This window comes from Botryllus schlosseri, chromosome 5, assembly GCF_051294905.1.
Source record: "Botryllus schlosseri isolate E-star chromosome 5, Bs_hap1, whole genome shotgun sequence".
NCBI classification, from domain to species: Eukaryota; Metazoa; Chordata; class Ascidiacea; order Stolidobranchia; family Styelidae; genus Botryllus; species Botryllus schlosseri.
Window position 1 is genome coordinate 8,836,064 of NC_137240.1, and position 17,989 is coordinate 8,854,052.

General features: G+C 40.3%; 2 protein-coding genes across 2 annotated transcripts in view; one reads left to right on the plus strand and one right to left on the minus strand.

The window, feature by feature from the left end:
* The window catches only part of LOC145438934 (sphingosine 1-phosphate receptor 2-like), an 11,001-nt gene extending 3,076 nt beyond the window's left edge, over window positions 1–7,925 (minus strand). Inside the window, exons 1-7 of the mRNA XM_080316332.1 lie at window positions 5,919–7,925; window positions 5,573–5,764; window positions 4,478–4,637; window positions 4,210–4,355; window positions 3,722–3,866; window positions 3,104–3,284; window positions 2,200–2,364 (exon numbers count right to left, since the gene is read on the minus strand). Of these exons, the coding sequence (XP_080172458.1) occupies window positions 2,200–2,364; window positions 3,104–3,284; window positions 3,722–3,866; window positions 4,210–4,355; window positions 4,478–4,637; window positions 5,573–5,764; window positions 5,919–6,036 (1,107 nt within the window). The 5' untranslated portion in view covers window positions 6,037–7,925. The remainder of the gene's footprint in view (window positions 1–2,199; window positions 2,365–3,103; window positions 3,285–3,721; window positions 3,867–4,209; window positions 4,356–4,477; window positions 4,638–5,572; window positions 5,765–5,918) is intronic.
* Window positions 1–17,989, plus strand: part of LOC145438922 (uncharacterized) — a 254,138-nt gene that overhangs the window by 1,089 nt on the left and 235,060 nt on the right. The gene's annotated exons all lie outside the window — the stretch shown is intronic.

The window sequence follows — 17,989 nt, forward strand, 5'->3', positions numbered from 1 at the left end:
AAAAGGAGGATAAATGGCAACCCCATTCACTATAGGACCCTATGATTGCACCGTGTGTTAATTGATCAGAGAGAAGCAGACATGGCGGCGCTTGTATGACAATGCTGTTCTCAAATGCACATTGTCTTCGTCATCATCGGCGAGAAATGGCTTTGAAGTGACATTGCTGTCGTTAATATACATTCATTAAATACGATTTATTCCATGTGTATGTGGATGAATGGGCGAATAATGTATCGATTCAGCAATCCGGCCCGCCAAGTAGGCTCACTTAATTTTCCTATATCCGGCCCGCCGACTGGAGAAGTTGCCCGCCCCTGGGTTACAGGGTTCTGCAGAAATGTGGGAATTAGAAGAGTTAGAAGAGTGAAATTTTCAGGAAAGGCCGAAACAGGTGATCTATATCTTACTGCACCAGGCATCTCGTCACGCAAATTTTGTGTCGTGAGTAGGATTGCATTTAAGACAAATGGTGTTTAAAAATGCCTCTTAAATATAACAAATTTTTTAAACGTTGTATGCCATAATTGTGTAAATACTTCCGAAAAAACATGTAGCATGAGTCTACGGACGATTTACCTCCGATATAGTTGACGCATATGGTATGGAAAGGTTGGAACCCTCGAAATCGCCGTCCGTTCAACAGCTACAGCTCGTGCTTAACTACTTATAGATCATTGGTACAGAATTGGTGATCCGTTGACGATGACCACCGACCGCAAAATTGCTGCATAGCGATGTATTCCCGGTTAGAGATACTTTTGGTCCGTTTTGACAGTGGTCGGAAGCGTTTTGCGTCAATGGAGCCATATGTATCCTATATTTTCAATCGTCAATGTCAATCCCCTATGACGTCACAACTAAAAATTCGTGGCATCATGGCTGGAAAAAAAATCAAACAATAAAAAACATGTTCTAAAAAAGGGCGATGTTTTAAATGCAACCCTATAGTCGTGAGAAGAGTAAGTATATACTATATAGTGTCGAGAGTCGTGCGCTCTGTCCTCGCTCATTGAGAATAATGAATACTGATTCAATTCAATTTATTGCTAAATATTTCATCATTTCCATACACCACAAGACTGCGATACAATGAAAGATAGGAAGGTGTCGAAACGACTTTGAGTAGTCTTTGAAATCAGACACCCTGGCCTAGGCGATGTAAAAAGGAGGCATGCACAATGCGCATTGAATGAAAAGTAAAGGAACATAATATAAAAGGACAGAGGTGACATGAAAGGTAGCATGGGTCGGAAGGCGAGTGCGATATGTCAGGTCGTGGCCCGGTAAAGTAGAGGGCCATCTAGTATTCATTCAGTAGAAATTGTTTGTAGTTAGATTTGAATGTGGACTGGACAGTGTGGACATGCTCGATGACTGTCGGAAAGCCGACGAGATACTCTTCCACAAATCAGGTCCGGCATATTTGATAGAGCGATGATCCTTTTTGTCTACCATATGATAGTTGGATGACGTGGGCGCGCGTGTGTCGTACTTAGGCACTTTTGATACCGAGGTAAAGAAGTATTAATTGAAGTTTTCGGAGCAGTGGCCGCAGTGGAACTGATACATAAACTTGGCAATTTCTAGTTTTTTGCATATCTTTTATGTTGAGGACACCGAATCTCTTGAGCAGTGATTTGTTGGATACACATCCCGCGCGGTCCCTTTGAGACCCTATGGCTAAGATACGGAGGATCTGATGTTGCAGTTTTTGCAGTGGCTTATCCGGTATTGCATCACGATAATAGATGCATCAATATCATGAATGTTACTCCTAATTGTTGTTAGGTTAAATCGCGTTGGATTACGTAGGCCTATAATAAGAAATGTCGACGACCGACTTTCTTCGTCAGATTTTACAGACTAGCAGTGATTCTCAATCTGGGGGGTACGCTTCCCTTGGGGGGGGGGCGTGAAAGCACCTGACGGGGGGCGAAGCCATCGTGATTTACCTCCGGCTCCTGGTTATTGCTCTGTATATTGTCCGAATTTGATGTTTGAGAATTCTCTCATCAACAGCCATAATCTTCAATGCCATCAAGCTATCCGTTTGGATTACTATCATTCTGATTGCTGTTTTTAATATTTTGTGATATCACGATAACGGGGGCGAACGTTTTCACTATCGTAAAAGGGGGCGTATCTAAAAAAGTTTGAGAACCACTGGCAGAAGATGATGCCACCGACGTTACTTACATCTGACTTTTCTCTGATTTTCGTGTTGATGGACATAGCGCGACCGCGTTCCGTCCTATGCCTTGCTCCGAATGCCAGCCAAAATGCGTCGCGCGTAGCCGGCATGCCCCAGTAATATATCAGTGGATTCAGCAAGGAATTCACGAAGCTGAGGGTCAGGATAATCTGCAATGCAGGCCTTCCTGTCATGATCTGATGCGCGTAACCAGTGACACGTGTAAGTATTCACGGGCACAAATTAGTTTAGTAAGAGGTTTAGTCGTTCAATATGCCTATGTTCACGTGTGTGTATCGGAGCTGTCGAAAACCAAACAATTGTTTTCATTAAAATGGAAGACTACGACATCGCAAAACAAATCTGGCAGCATTTCACTGTTGCAATTATTTACATGAAATACAAACACCCATGTTCTATGTACGTCAACAATCGAATACTTGTTGCGTTTTGTCCTGATATCACGATATCGCAGGTTGACATAATACGCAGTCACACATTCACAGCACTTGAAAATGTTATTCGATAATGATTTTATATTGGCCTATAGGTCTACTCTTTCTATCAGCATCATACATATCCATGTGTGGAAAATGTATCATTGCTGTTCGCAAATATGTGTGTTCGTCAAATTTGATCCTTAACCAACAATTCTCCAATAAAGCATGGATAATAAGCGACACGATAGCGGTCTCGTACAAATGTGCAATAGACAATACGAAAATATCCCCATCGTTGAAAATATAAATACACTCTGATATCTGGTATATTCTAATCCTATATTGAATTAAATATTGCATATATTCACACTGTCAAAACTACAAACACGAGTGTGGTAATAATTCCCTTAGTTAGAAAAGCATGACCTGCCTATGTGTGGTAAACTTTTTTGATGAGAACATTAATCACCTGAAACGCGTCGATAATCGGCGGGCATGGCGTGGACACGACAAAATCTGCAATCAAGACGCCAGCAACCGGAAGATGACACGCGAAAAACAGCGATAAAATCGTGACCATGGTGACGAGCAGACGGTTTTCCGTGTCCTGAGTGCTGGAGCTTCTTGTGATATGATTCACCGACTTTAACCTGAACATAACGAGAATAGTGCTTATGTGAAGTGACGTTATTTTTCTGTGCAAATATTTCTCAAAACTGTCATATTTACAGTTTATGTGATCGTGCCAAATATCGTCAGGGCGACAGCAGCCAAGTACATTCTATCGTTTCGATAACTTCCATGGCAAATTAATTGACCTACGTGTGGCATATGGGAAACAGTGCATAGAACATCTCATTGAAGGAAATTTTGATATTTGGCACAAGGAATCCAGGATTGGAAGACGCGAATGAGACGAGTACCATAATTCTATTGTATACTATCGCTATGTAGTATGACTTCGGATTTGTGCCATGAATATATGCTAGAAACGGGGGCGTGGCCGGGGTGACGGTGCGAATCCACCTTCCAACAATCCGCCAAATTGTCTAATTGGCCTTTATGACAAAACGAAGCCATTACTTACTTTTTACGAACTAGAACAAAGATAGCAATGTAATATCCTGTCAGACAAACCATGGCCGCCAATAGCAAGCATGCCAAGAGTAAGAGGTACCCTTTCTTGAAAGGAAATACTGCTTGCGAGCATTCCGTACCTGACAGAAGTTGCTCTGAAAATGAATTTTAGTGTATTATAGTGATATCCAAATGCTGACCGGATGATCATCTGTTTTGAAACTGCGGTAGACACCATCACGCTGACATTTCTATATCACATAACGTATATGGTCATTAGTCATGCAGTAGACTGCATTTATTTACGAAGCTGCACTCAACCAGTTTGCAAAATTCGTGACGGAAAAATGAATTCTTCGCATGACTGGGGTGCTTTCATTTAGACTTCATTAATAATTCGAGAGTCTACGCACCGGTGGTAGCACACTAGCACTGCACAAATGCTACCGTCAGAAATGCAACATTTGAACTCAAAATTTGTTTTCATATTCATCCTACCTTTAGTGGCATTAATACAGTTCCAGCCGACCACCGGTGGAAGAAATAAAACTGTAAACGGAAGTCCCCACGAAAATACAATAGTCAGTATGGCTCTTCGCCTTGAAAATTTCTCGGTCTTCATTGTGTTTTTCAGCGCGTGCACTCTACAAATGGAAAACAGCGTATTATTGCTCTACAAACGTAGTACGTCAACGTTGTATTTAACCAGGATCTAATGTGATTTGAGACCATTTTACATATATTCGATTGATTTCGTTTATTATACCTTAAGCTCGCGAAATTCAGTATCCCTCCTATCGATGCTGCGATTGTGACCATCCACAACCCGCACAGTATCAGCACCCAGTAGCCTTCGTGTGTCAGTCGAAGGTGCACGTCGATGCAATGGAACCAGAGAAATTGAAAGCCGGAAATTAAGTCCGCGCCTGTACAGATATAAGGGAAGCACATTTCAGAGATATGAAATCTAAGTTTAATCAGTATTTCTGAGTAAGTTGATTACTTTGTGGTGTTTCGTAACAACCGGGTTTGCATTCACCTCTGCTGTACACATGGATGCGTGTTAGGTATCTGGTTTTCAATGTCCAGTTGTTGTTTGTGGTATTCATGGTGTTTGTCGACTACTATGGTCATTTACACCAAGCCGATATTGCTTATTTTGATTCCGTATCTGGCGATTTGTAGCATGGCCAACTTCTAGGCTTTTTGTAAGACACCGCTTACGCGGATGGGATGGTGAGGAGGAGCCTAGATAAACCTCCAACACTTAGGTACGAATTCTGGAGTCGACCTCGGTCGGACTCGAACCCACAGCCTATTGATATTGTAGCTGCGGATTATACCACTACGCTATCTCGCACCTCAATATCCAGTTAATCGGAATAGAGTGTGATACAACAGCAGTGACACGAGTGAAATTATTTTAGTGTCTATACAGTGTTGCATGGCCATTATTTTACACGTTCGTGATTTTCATGGTGTACAGATGTTTTATTATATGCTAAAGCAAGTTTTCTTGCTTAATATATACTTACACTCTTCAGTTATTCGGAGGCGGGTGGTGGAGTAGGCTACAATGTTACGAAAAGGCTCTGCCAGGCTAACAGTCACTTTATTGTAGTGGCATTGTCAGATTTGGTAACGCAATAAATTACCGTACCATCTAAACTAGTTCTTGGCACATTGCCAAGTTTTGCATGTAGACTTCGTGATAATATTCATCACTGTTATAAATATTCCCATGAAAGATTACATGGCTGTAAGTAATCGTCGTTATCCACTATCCCTTTGAAACCAAAAACAATGTTGAATAGCGGTATTATATAGTTACGAGGGTGAGCCGCGCTATAAATATACTCACATGCGAGATGGATAATAAAGTACGTGATGTTCGAATTTTGTTTCGGCCATCTCCTTGCAACGACGAAGAGAACTATAATGTTTTCGATGATGATCCCGCTGCTGATTAGCCCCGCTATTGATGTCATAATTGTCCTCGTAGCTGGATCGCTTATTGTAGGTGCCGACGGCTCGCCCTCTGGGGCCGTGTTACCTGTAACGGGAAACAGTTTAAGCATACACTCGCTTACAGTTTGACTGTGTGAGATTGGCATTTTCTACAATAGATTTTAGGCACATAACTTCGAATACATATCAAATAATTCGTATACTCTAATACCGGTAAGAGTCAGGTTCCACTGTTTTACCTGGCAGATTTCCGTACATCTCTGGCTCTGATTCCGCTTCCGGTGAAGGATATGAGTTGCGCATTATTTCTGGTGTTGGCTCAGGCTCAGAAAACGTTACTGTGTTCGAGAAAAACATATTGTTCTAGCGATACAGTACTGAGAAAGGAAGAAGATATTATCGCTACGTATCTGTCGATCGAAGAAAAATTACTATGTCGATTTATTTCCCAGTAGAAACGATTCCTCATGTCTAGTGCCAATCAACGACTAGTTTGAGCGTTTAGCTTGCAAGTGTTCGGAATATTCAGAACTCATTAGAGTCAGCATTTACCACATGAACTTTCAAGACACAAATATATCTCACCTAATGTGAGATGTAGGATCCTATGTATACTCGAGGCTGCTATATACACCAGCGGCTCCTTTAGACTAGCATTAGATGTTTGATGTCCAAGATATCTGATCATTGTCGGCTTGTCGGCAACCAATACACTGATATGGCCCACTTGGCACAATGAGTTTGGCAGGGTGCCCTTTGCGGTTCTTATATATATATATATATATAACATTTGTCCTTATTTTAATGGGCACTGTCGCATCAAACTACGTTGTCCTTTTATTTTAATAAAGCCGGCTTATCGAAAGTGATGACCTGTGATTTTTCCTCATCACAAGGCAGCGAATGCACCCCAACTTAGTGGGTTAGGGCGTGGCGAAAGCGATGACCATTTTCTTTCGTCGACAGCTTCGCAAATTTCGCCGTTAGTATTCGGATGTTCATATGCTTGAATCCATGTCGATGGTCACCCTGTATTTACTGCTATAGTGAGCTTTTGTGGATATCAGTAATATACTTTATCTCGAAGTGCTCAATGCGACATTGAGATAAGATAAATATTGCTAAATAACATATGAATGAACTACACAACTCGATTCGACCCACGCATTCTTTTCATTATGTGTAGTTTCTTATGGTATTTTGAATCGATCAGAATATATCATAACATGATGAACTTCTCTGCATTTCCATGTCTAATTTACAGTTTTCCTACATACATTTGCAATGCATTTTTATCCATACATTTTGCGCTGACTGTAACACTGTTGGCCAGGTAATAAACACTTCATTTTACAGAGATGTTTCCGTTCCCACGCAACACCCAAGAATCTTATAGGCCTTACATGATATCGAATGTCATTGCGTATTCGTATCATCACCATAATGCGATGATCAGGTCACGCCTGATAGCCAATTGATTGTAGAAAACAGATAAGCAGGCGCTGGAGCTGTATCTGGGCTATTTAAAATGTTTTGTACGTACAATGATTTGGAACGAAAATTCAACATACACTTACAATACGCCATGCATTCCCTGTCAATACAGTCATAGATATTGTGTCAGCGAACGCTTGATTGTGAGGTCAAAAGGAAAGACTCGTGGCGTTGGCATAACCAACGCTGTAATGTAGAAACTATAAGGTCACTACTGATCTTACAAAATATATCTCTATACAAATAACTATGCACAAACCGCTGCTAACTGAAACATAAATATACAGTATACACCGCATTGTCGGAAACCGCGCGCAACAAAAAATAATCCCTTATAGCAGTACACCAATACGATAGAAATGACTATACATAATATATACTGATTTGTAACGCCTACAATGCGCAAACTCTCAATGCATGATTATCAGGCACGCCGGCCAGGAGATTAACCATAATGAAATGTTTAACGATCCATAGTGATGTAGGCTATATGCTTCGGCATCCTGACACGCGTTACAGACGTGAATAACGTTGGTAAATTAACATCCTCCGTTTGCGTGTCTGTTTCCAATCCCGGTAGTTCAGTTTATTTCTGCCCTGTCGACTTACTGCACAGTGCACAGCTTACTATTTCGTTGATATAATAAGGCAAAGTCATTGTCATATCTAACTTCCATTAGCAAGATCTATCAAGATTACACGTCATCGTCATCGCGATACTTTCGCTCAATCCTGCATGACATCGGGAAACATGATTAGGATTTCGGATTATGTGCCAAATATAAATTTATTTCCGTATTTAGCCAAGACGCCGACGTATGGGCGTCAGGCGTCGTGTTAACTGCATATTAGGGCTGTTCAAAAATAACTTTTTTTCCCGGATTCCAGCCATTCACTGATTAAATTGTCAGGTTACCCTAAAAAACGCTGCACACCAAATTTGGTTTGATTCTAACAAGTATAGGACTCCGCAGATCCAATTAAAAATTTTAATTTATTATGGAAAATTAAAAAAAAAAAATTCCAAATTTTTCTGTCAACCCCATGAAATTGTTGAGCTGTCTTTAAAGACGTTGCAAAACAAATTTGAGTCAATTCCGACCAGTAGAAGTGGAGTTATGTGAATTTTTCGATGAGAATCCTCGGATTATCCTGGATCGGTGGATAATCCGCGATTTATCAACGAAAAACTCACATAACTCCGCTTCTACTGGTCGGAATTGACTCAAATTTGTTTTGCAACGTCTTTGAAGACAGCTCAACAATTTTATGGGGTCGGCAGAAAATTTTGGAATTTTTTTTTTTAATTCTCCATAATAAATTAAAAATTTTAATTGGATCTGCGGAGTCCTATACTTGTTAGAATCGAACCAAATTTGGTGTGCAGCGTTTTTTAGGGTAACCTGACAATTTAATCAGTGAATGGCTGGAATCCGCGAAAAAAAAGTTATTTTTGAACAGCCCTACTGCATATAGCTCCTTTCATAACTATGTCCAAAAGTTAAACTGTTCAGGGGTTGGCAACCTTTTTGTCCTCCGAGGACTGGTTTCAAAATGAATTTGATTTTCGCGGACCGCTGTTCAAAAAGTACAAATCTTCAACATTGAAAATTGATTGCAACTCATGCATTATATGGTAACAGAAGGGTGGTCAGTAAGGAAGTCACGCATGTTTCCATTTAAGAGATTACCTTGGCCATTTTAAATTTCACAAGCGATCTTGACTGCTAAAATTGTGAACCTTCACTCATCTTGCAAAAGCGTACGAACTTTTTGCGGGGCCGTAACAACCTCCTCGCAGACTGGTACTGGTCAGAAGACCACAGGCTGTCGACCACTGTTATAGATAAATATACTGTTGTGGTAATCTTGTAGCTGTCGACCCGAGTCCATTTATTAGGATCAGTCTTAAACGAATGCTGCTGTCGCATTGATTCCGAATCTAAATTATAATCTGGCCAGTGTACTGCAACACCCCCGAAATTGTGCTTAAATTCGGAAATCGCAATTATTCTGAACAGATGGAGCGCCGCGAACCGATTGTGAGGCCACTTAGCTTCTCGTCGAAGAACCGGTAATAAGTTATTGTATGGCGGCGCTCCGCAGTCCGCACAACGTTGTGTGAATCATTGTGCTCTCTATAGATACCATGCACAAAATTTCTGCACTGATTTAAGATTTGATTGGGATGAATTAGAAAGACATAAACACGTGAAAACGAAACGACGGTAATGTAAGAATGAAACATGACAAGAAGCTTGTGTAACCACAAAAAGCATAAGTATAAAACGAAACTATCTTGGCGTACTTACTTGAAATAAATTCGAAGTTTTTACTTGACTTCAAATAGATGCCCTGATACCTGGTTATATTCGTAGGGCTACTTCGCATAATTTCTTTGTCCTTCCTTTAATATCGACACTATATCTTCGCTGTATTTGGTCGCAACACGTATACTTATCATTTTAACGCACTTTTTGCGGTGTCATCTGAGATGAATTATGGATTAATGAGATTATACGCAGCAATGGGCATGTTTCTCAAACATGGTAACTACTATCTTCTGTTAGGCCAACATTCATGTCAACACCAGTGTGGTAGCGTATACAATACATACCAAATGTTGTTTGAGGATTTAGGCTGTAAGCGAGTCGCTTTTAGATCTCCCGAATCATTCAGTATATATGATTGAGATATGAAGATAATTGATGCTATATCTATCCAACAGCGTATAAATCAATATACCCTTCCCGAATCGAGATGTTAAATCAATAAACGCTTTACAAGGTTCGGCAATTATATGTTCCGATGCTAATTAAACTCAAGCAAACCGACTACAGTCATGTCTAAAAGCCGGGCGAACATATTAAATTCATTTCCTGTCCGAATTTCAACCATCCGTTATTTTACGAAGCTTACAATCATTGCCTGCACCCGACAGTCCCATGCATGCAGAAAGGCATTTCGATTTCTGACTGATGACATTACACTACACAGGACTGCGAAACTACCATTTGAAATCCCTCGCAAACGCACGCAACCCAATTATGGTATTACTGATTATATCTTTGCTGGCTATCAAAATCGAAATTTAGATTGCGGTACAACGAATTGTAATTTACGTTAAAATCCTTTCCTAATTTTGGGTATATTGCGAAGCGAATTCTGCACTTCCTTGTTCCTTTTCGCACTCTAATTTCCCCATTCACAATAACCCAAATTAATGTATTCGCATATCCAACGTTTTTCCAGTATGTACTCGAATGTGTGACAACAAATGTGCTTAACTGTAATGAGCAGTTATATGCGTTGCCCCTTGCCACTGGAGGACATCGGACGATTGACTTGTCTGGCATTTACTGTTAAATTCTACTGAGATATCCTACCTTCTCGCCGAAGTACGGTGATTCGCTGTAATTGTTCGTCAATAACTGATGAACTCGTTTCTCAATAGAACAATTCCCTGCTTTGCACATCACAACCCTGTTGCCTGCGACCGACCAAGTCCTGAATGTCCAGTCGCAGTCGGACACTCAGTAACAAGTTTTGCTCGCGCCAACACGAATTTCCTATGTTACAGTGGCTTCTAAATTCGTGATAACATTATCGCCGAATTAATATTTTCACACCTACGCACGTGTATATATATACACACATGCTCCCGTGCATGACCGATATATACGAAGACAGATCTGTCGTCTTTTCTGAAAAGTCACTCCCATTTCGGAAAAATTAACGTGACCAGCAATCCGAGATATTGGCATTCGTTATTGGTTCTTTATATTCAACTCGCGTAGTTTGTACACGGTGATTAATTTGAAGAGCTTCTTGGACGTACAGAACTTCAATATTCAATAGAATAGTATTCAGTGTCAGCCAAGTATATTCGGGTTCATTTCAATATGAATATAGTATTCAAACGATGACAAATATTCAACAAATTGAACCAGATGTACTTGAAGTAAATTCCTCATGCATTATTCACAAACTATATCTTTCCGCCGTAACAAATTATAGGTACTATTGTGTCTATGTATGTCCTTAGCATGTATATATATAGAAGCTATCCTCGTAAATTACTTTATCCAACATTAAGAATCTTGTGTCTGAAAATGTAATAGCTGTCATGCTATTCTGAAATCGTCCATAGGTTACCTTTTTGCGTTCCATGATTGTTGAAGCACCGCAGAGTTCGTAAGTTGATACGTAGCATTACTTTTATTCCGTCTTTTACGGAACCCCTCGGATATCGTGGCGCCATCTCTTTTCCAACAAAAGGTGGTAATTTTGGCGTTTCGTTGTTACATAAAGGTTTTGATCAGACGCAAGAGCCATGAATTATTGTCAATCGACAAATCGCCGCTTTGAAGTGCCTTCGTGATGCATACGACACATCAGCGTCGACGTTGCCTTTGAAACTGCCCAACCGTATAGGAGAATGTGTACACCCGTACAATTAAATAAAAGATTTGAAAGCAGTAATGTATTGTATATTCATCACACCAGACCAATTGATTGTAGTTACCACTAGAATGCCATAATGAAGTGGCAAATTAAGGATGGTGAGGGCAGACTTGGATATCTATATAATTCTAGTTGTTTAATTACCCTAATTAGTGCGAAAAGCAGGTAATCTAATTCTAATCTAATGTTTATTTGCTCTCATTCTAATTCTAATCTAATTTGTGAAATGTTCCTACGCTTTGATGTTAATTCTAATCCAATTCTGGATTTCCTGAAAATGTTACAGGAGTTCTGTAGCGTGCGAAACGAGCCAAGCTTGCTGTACGGACATTTGCTATTCTCATGCTTTTGAGGATGAACTATGATTTGATATGAACGGGACTTCATCCAATGTCCAAGTTATCGCGAATTCAGTAATTCTAATTGTAATTCTAATCTTATTCGGAAAAATATATGTAGCTACAATTTTCATTCTACTCTAATTTGGAAATAATTGTATAGCTAATAATTGCATTTCTGGTTTAATTGAAAACAAAACGGCGATTTGACAAGTTATCTCTGTCCCGGCTCCAGTGTATTAATTAGACTACGCTATGTTTCATGGGAAAGATGTCGCTCATGACAATATGACAAGATGTCATATCATGATGCTACTGCATGTCATTAACTTGTCTGTTAAATTTTATAAGATTCTGGGTTGGATGTCGGTCCAGAAACACCCCGCTCAGTATTGTTGGGCTGCTCAGAGAATTGTCTGAGCCCAGGATCAATTTGGAACCGCTGTTCCCTAATATCCTTTGTCTTTTAGTAAAAATGACTATATCGCTATACACGGGAATATAAGCTCATGAACTCGTACCAGTCCGTTCCGGGCCAAGTACGCAGCGGTGATGGAGACATGTTATTATATCATTCCCAATCAGAATAGTAGATATTTCAAGCAAAATTGTCAAGAACCAATAATTATTTTAGCTTTTTTCTAATTTTGTCTTCATATTTTACCTTCTTATTGTCATCGTCATGCAAAGAATGGTGTGAAGTGTAGAAATTCAAAGAATTCCGACCAGCGGTTGCTTTCCCCGAAACAAGCGCGTGTGGGAATGTGATACAACCGTATCGATACCATAGGAATCAAATTGTATATTCAACATCGCACACCTAACCGACCGATCGGGAAAATCGAACATCTCCTAGTATGGGTGTTGTCGCAGTCATTCTGTGGTTTAGGTATTCAAAGCGATATCAGTGGTCAATCGGCCATTTCACATGAGGCACATGACATATTCTTGGTAATCATTCGTGAACTGTCGCCTTGCACAACCCACTTCTTTCTAGGATTTTGTAAGATATCTCCTATGCGGATAGGATGCAGGCATTCCGGAGTCAGACACAAACCCGTGACCTCTTGGTACTGAAGCAATCAAACATACAACTACGCTACGGTTTCCGCATTACACAATTCATTTACTTTTAATGAGTTAGCAGGCGTAATTATACTACAATACTTCGCCGATAATTTTCATGCATAGCTTACAGACGTCAAATTCGATCGTTGATTGGAACCGCGATGTTATATATGTCACGATAGCGACATATAATTGGTGAACACACAACGATTTAATACTAACTACAGGCTGTGAAAGCCAAAACGCTTACTGTTGTGGTTATGCCAAGTATGAAATGGACAAGAACTTTGGAATTCCGAATTTAAACTCCCCCGTAAGTGTTGAACACCTTTCCGTCGATTGGAGTTCGTAACTCCAATTACCAAGTGATCAAATCTGCCTTGATTTCAGCTAAAACCGTAATCGTCCTATCTCGTCGGCTTATAGCCATTTCACGGTCAGTGTCGAAATAATCGTCAATACGATCGAATATCTCGTAGATTTGTACTCTTTTCCGCATACGTTGTTAATCCATATTTAGAGACAGTTTTTATGTTCTTTCGCTTTCATAATTCGCAGCCCGCGAGTGATCATTTTATTTGGCAATCAAACACAGTGGACGAATAAACGTTTCTACCAGGATAATCGAATAGAAGTTCGTTTTCGTTATAGATTATTATTTCCAGTGTGCTAAAACGTCGGTAGCATATTTCACACCTCTCATAACCGCCCCCTATTCCGGTACTCGTTATATATTTACTGGAGCCTTGAGATAACTACCAGCAATGTTCGCATCTCTAGCGAAAAGTTGTCAAACTCGACAACGCGAAATTATGCATAGAGCAACTTAATCCCGCCTGTGCGAAAAATTATCGATTCGACAGATGTCGCGACGTCGGGAGGGGTCGCTCACACATCTGTGTGCCTTGGAGTCGACTTTTATCAAAATACATCAGCCCAAGCTTTGTCAACAAAAGGAGTTCGTGTACCATCTTAAAAATAGTACATTGAACGCTCTCTTGTTTGAGATCTCATTTCATGCTGGTGACGTCATATTTCGAGATGCTATTGTTAATATACAATGTTCTTTCCAATTCTCTACTAGTTGCTGACGATTACCCCTGACGAGTCTCAGCCGAAAATATTCGGGTTCATTTCAATATGAATATACTATTCAATTGTATATTGAAGTTCTGTACCTCCAATAAGCTCTTTAGAGCAACTTGTCTGTCGCAATGTCAGCCGCATGATATAATCTGGTTCAAAGCGCTGCTGGGTGCTGTTAGGTATATGTTGACGTCAAAGCTATAGGCCAAGTTTTGAGATGTTGCTCAAATGCTTGGAATAGGCCGCCGCCCGGCAAGACTTCAATAATAATTTGGAGGTAAAATTGGTTTCAGAATAAATTTTGATAGGCGTACCTATCAGACGCATCTCCCACAGCAAGGATTTGTTTCACAAGAACTATACTGGAAGGAAACTTATGCTATAACGTAGGCTTACCATACGTCCTCTTTTAAGAGGATTCGTCCTCTTTTTTTACTTTTTTGAAAGTGTCCTCGGAGGACGCCCTTTTGTCCTCTTTTTTGAAATTTTGTCCTCTTTTTTGAAAATTTAGGTCAGATTTAGAGCAAATTGCGAGTGATATGCCGCAAATTAGCACAGAAGTGACGCTCCGGCGGGTATTTCGGAGTGAAAAACGGTGATTTTAGCTCTGAGCGAAAAGATGACCTTTTTTTTTAGTCAACCGCTCGCAAAGTGGGAAAAATTCACCGGTTTTTGAGAATTCTACTCCGGTTTTGCAAGTTGCAAATTTCTGAAAAAGTGTCCTCTTTTTAGATTTCCAAAATATGGTAAGCCTAATATAACGTTATAGTTGTTCTTGCAATGAATCAAAGACTCTGAAACGAGTAATAGACATGAATCATAATAAAATCCTTTTCAATGCAGCCCATGAAACACGGTAGTAATTATCAGACTGTCAACGATTCAGTTCAGTTCAATTCAGTAATCATTCGATATATTCAAAGCACCACATAATTGCGACACAATGAATGAATCGGAAGGAGTCTAAACGACTTGAAATAGTCAATGATCGAGCGTCCAACTTGTCCTGTTATAAACTTGCTATCCTACAAGTTCATTGCTATCGGTTTGTGTTTAGAAATATCAGGCTTATTTGCTGTTCACCCTATTGAGCAATCTCACGATGCAAAGATCCACGAATCGATTGTATCGAAATAGAAATTGAGCTTTTAGGAATAACTCATCTCTCATCATGTACGGAAAGGTGCAATTTGAATCACAATTTTCCTTTGCATCCAAATTCGCCTGGAAGCAATGTGGCTCTCACATGATGCTTCCAATGGCATACATGCTGAGGCACCTAAAAAGGCCATACCGTCGATGTACCTCCGCTGTGAATTCCGTGAATTCCCTCGCCATGCTGAAGTCTTCGAAGTAACGGTACGAAAGGAACAGAAACGGCTGTAGATGCGAAAGTTGGTTGTGACAGAGCTGGCTATGATTGATCGACACGTGCAGTAATTTGAATGGAATGACTTTGTAACCGCGACTTATGATATGGAAATCGTTAACCTAATAGGCGCATCATCAATAAGCGTCGGAATGTTTCGCATTCCCGACAATGAATATTGGCATGATTAACAAAACGACTCTAATGACGCAATACATGCTGGTTGCAAATATGATAAAACACAATTCGTTTGCACAGCGGAAACTTGATGTCCTCTTTTCTTACTATAAAACTTCATATGCGCTATGAAGACACGAACGCATTCGTGTACTTATGTAACAACACCTGTTGGATAAACGCCAGCATTGTGACGGCTTGTCTAAATTCTGCGAAGATGTGACAAGTATTAATTGAGATCCAACATCGATGCTGTGTGTGACTTCGTTAATTTATATTTATGGCGATATAAAGCCTATATGCGTCTGATGGCCAGTATTCCTGTATTGCATGCTGGGCTAGTTTGGGTGATCAGATGACTGACCGCTGGCCACTCTGTAAGTGGGAGTAGCCAAATTCGAGTATACCTGACTGTTTCGATTACGAATCAAGTTATATAGTATCACTCTACATTTATTTGACCACAAATAAAATATTGCCAATAAAATCTCATCAGAAATAATTTCTATTAATGTACGATGAAACTTACATTGATCATTTTGATCAGTCCTTCCCAACCTTTTTGGTTCGCGACTATAGTGAAAACGTAATTCAACTCACAGTGCGTCGTTGTTGTTTTCTGATATTCATGGTGTTTTTAGAATGGGGGGGGGGGGGGGGCGCAGATATTCTGTAATTTGAATCCATAGCTACCCACTTGTAGCATGGCCCACTTTTATACTTTTTTGAGACACCACTTACGGGGGTTATATGACTAGAAGGAGCCTGGTGTTGCAGCTGTGGAACACCACGCTTTCTCGCCACACATAATATATACAAGATTCAATACACGTAATACATGATTACAAACGAGAAAGCACGTATATTTTACGCTGAACACAATGAGACTCTGAGTAGCTTACGTCGCGGCAATGGTTTGCTCATTGTACCACTAAATCGGACTGGATTGCTGCATTACCGGTCAACGGTCACAAAGAAGGAATAATTAATTACAATTCTCAGGCATATATAATAACACAATGTCCAATTTGTCGCTCGTCCCGAAAATATGGCTCATCAAATATTGCGAGCATGGGCCCATGGCCTGGGGCGATTATGAGCCCCAAAACAATTCAATTTACAGGATGAGCACGTGTATTTGCTCATCTAGTCGTGAGAAGATAAGGTTCTTGGCATATTGGATAGGACACTGTAACATTCAGAAAATCAGCGCGGCCCACCGGTTGGGAAGCACTGATTTTGATCACTACTTTAAAAAATACCATTTTAAAGAATAACATTGCACGCGTTGCCTGATCATACGTGAATTTGATGCTGTGATAAGTTTCAACCCTCCACGATGTGGAGAAAGTATCTGAACGATAACTTTCGTTGATAAGATAATTGCTATTCGGAAGAGACACATTAAGTTGTCGCTCCAAAAATTCATCCACTCCACTCAACTGGATTCATCAATACTCGTCATGGATTGTAGTACTCGAACCATTGTGCCCGTAGGCCTGTCTCGGCTTGGCAAAATGAAGTAGCTTTTCCGAGCCGGGTACTCCAGCAGCGAACATAATAACGTATCTGGAATCCTAATCACCGACCCCGCTATACTTTCGTACTGCATTGAAAAACCAAGACTGAAAGTGAGCCGTGCTAGAATTCGGCAGCCAAGACCAGGCCGAGGACGCATCGGAGAGAGAGAGAGAGAGACTGACGATTGACCGAGAGAAAGAATGAGAGTCGTCAAGAGTGCGAAAGTCAAAAGACGCTACGAACATTACGAAAATTCGCGTCGTGGTGCGCAAGGCGTGAAAAGGCGATAAGCGACACCGTGTTTTGCCAATTAATAATAATAATAACAATAACGTTTGAAACGCAGATTTTATGCACGACCGGCTGCATGTGGAAATATATTGTTTATCTCGATACAAAAAGTAAGGCCAGCTGCTTATCATCTAAAACAGCGGTTCCCAGACTTTTTAGCTATAGCGTCCCTTGACAACGAATATCGTATCAGCGACCCCGCTCTCCCCTCGCGCCTAAATAATAAAACGAAAGCTATTATGCAAATATTAAAAATAAGGAGACGGATGATGCTGATGTATTGTCATCATCCTCGTGATATTGGGTTTCAGTTTTGCTAAGGACAATCTTCTATATCCCCGTACCTCTTTACAAAATCGCTTTCTGTTGTCAGTCAGAAGATTTGTCGCATCACTGAAATCACGCACTACCAAATATGATCTGACAGCGGCAACGAGGAAGATTTAACCCAACTCTCGATTTCAGGGAGGCAATTTCTCTTTCATTTCTCTCTGTATCAATA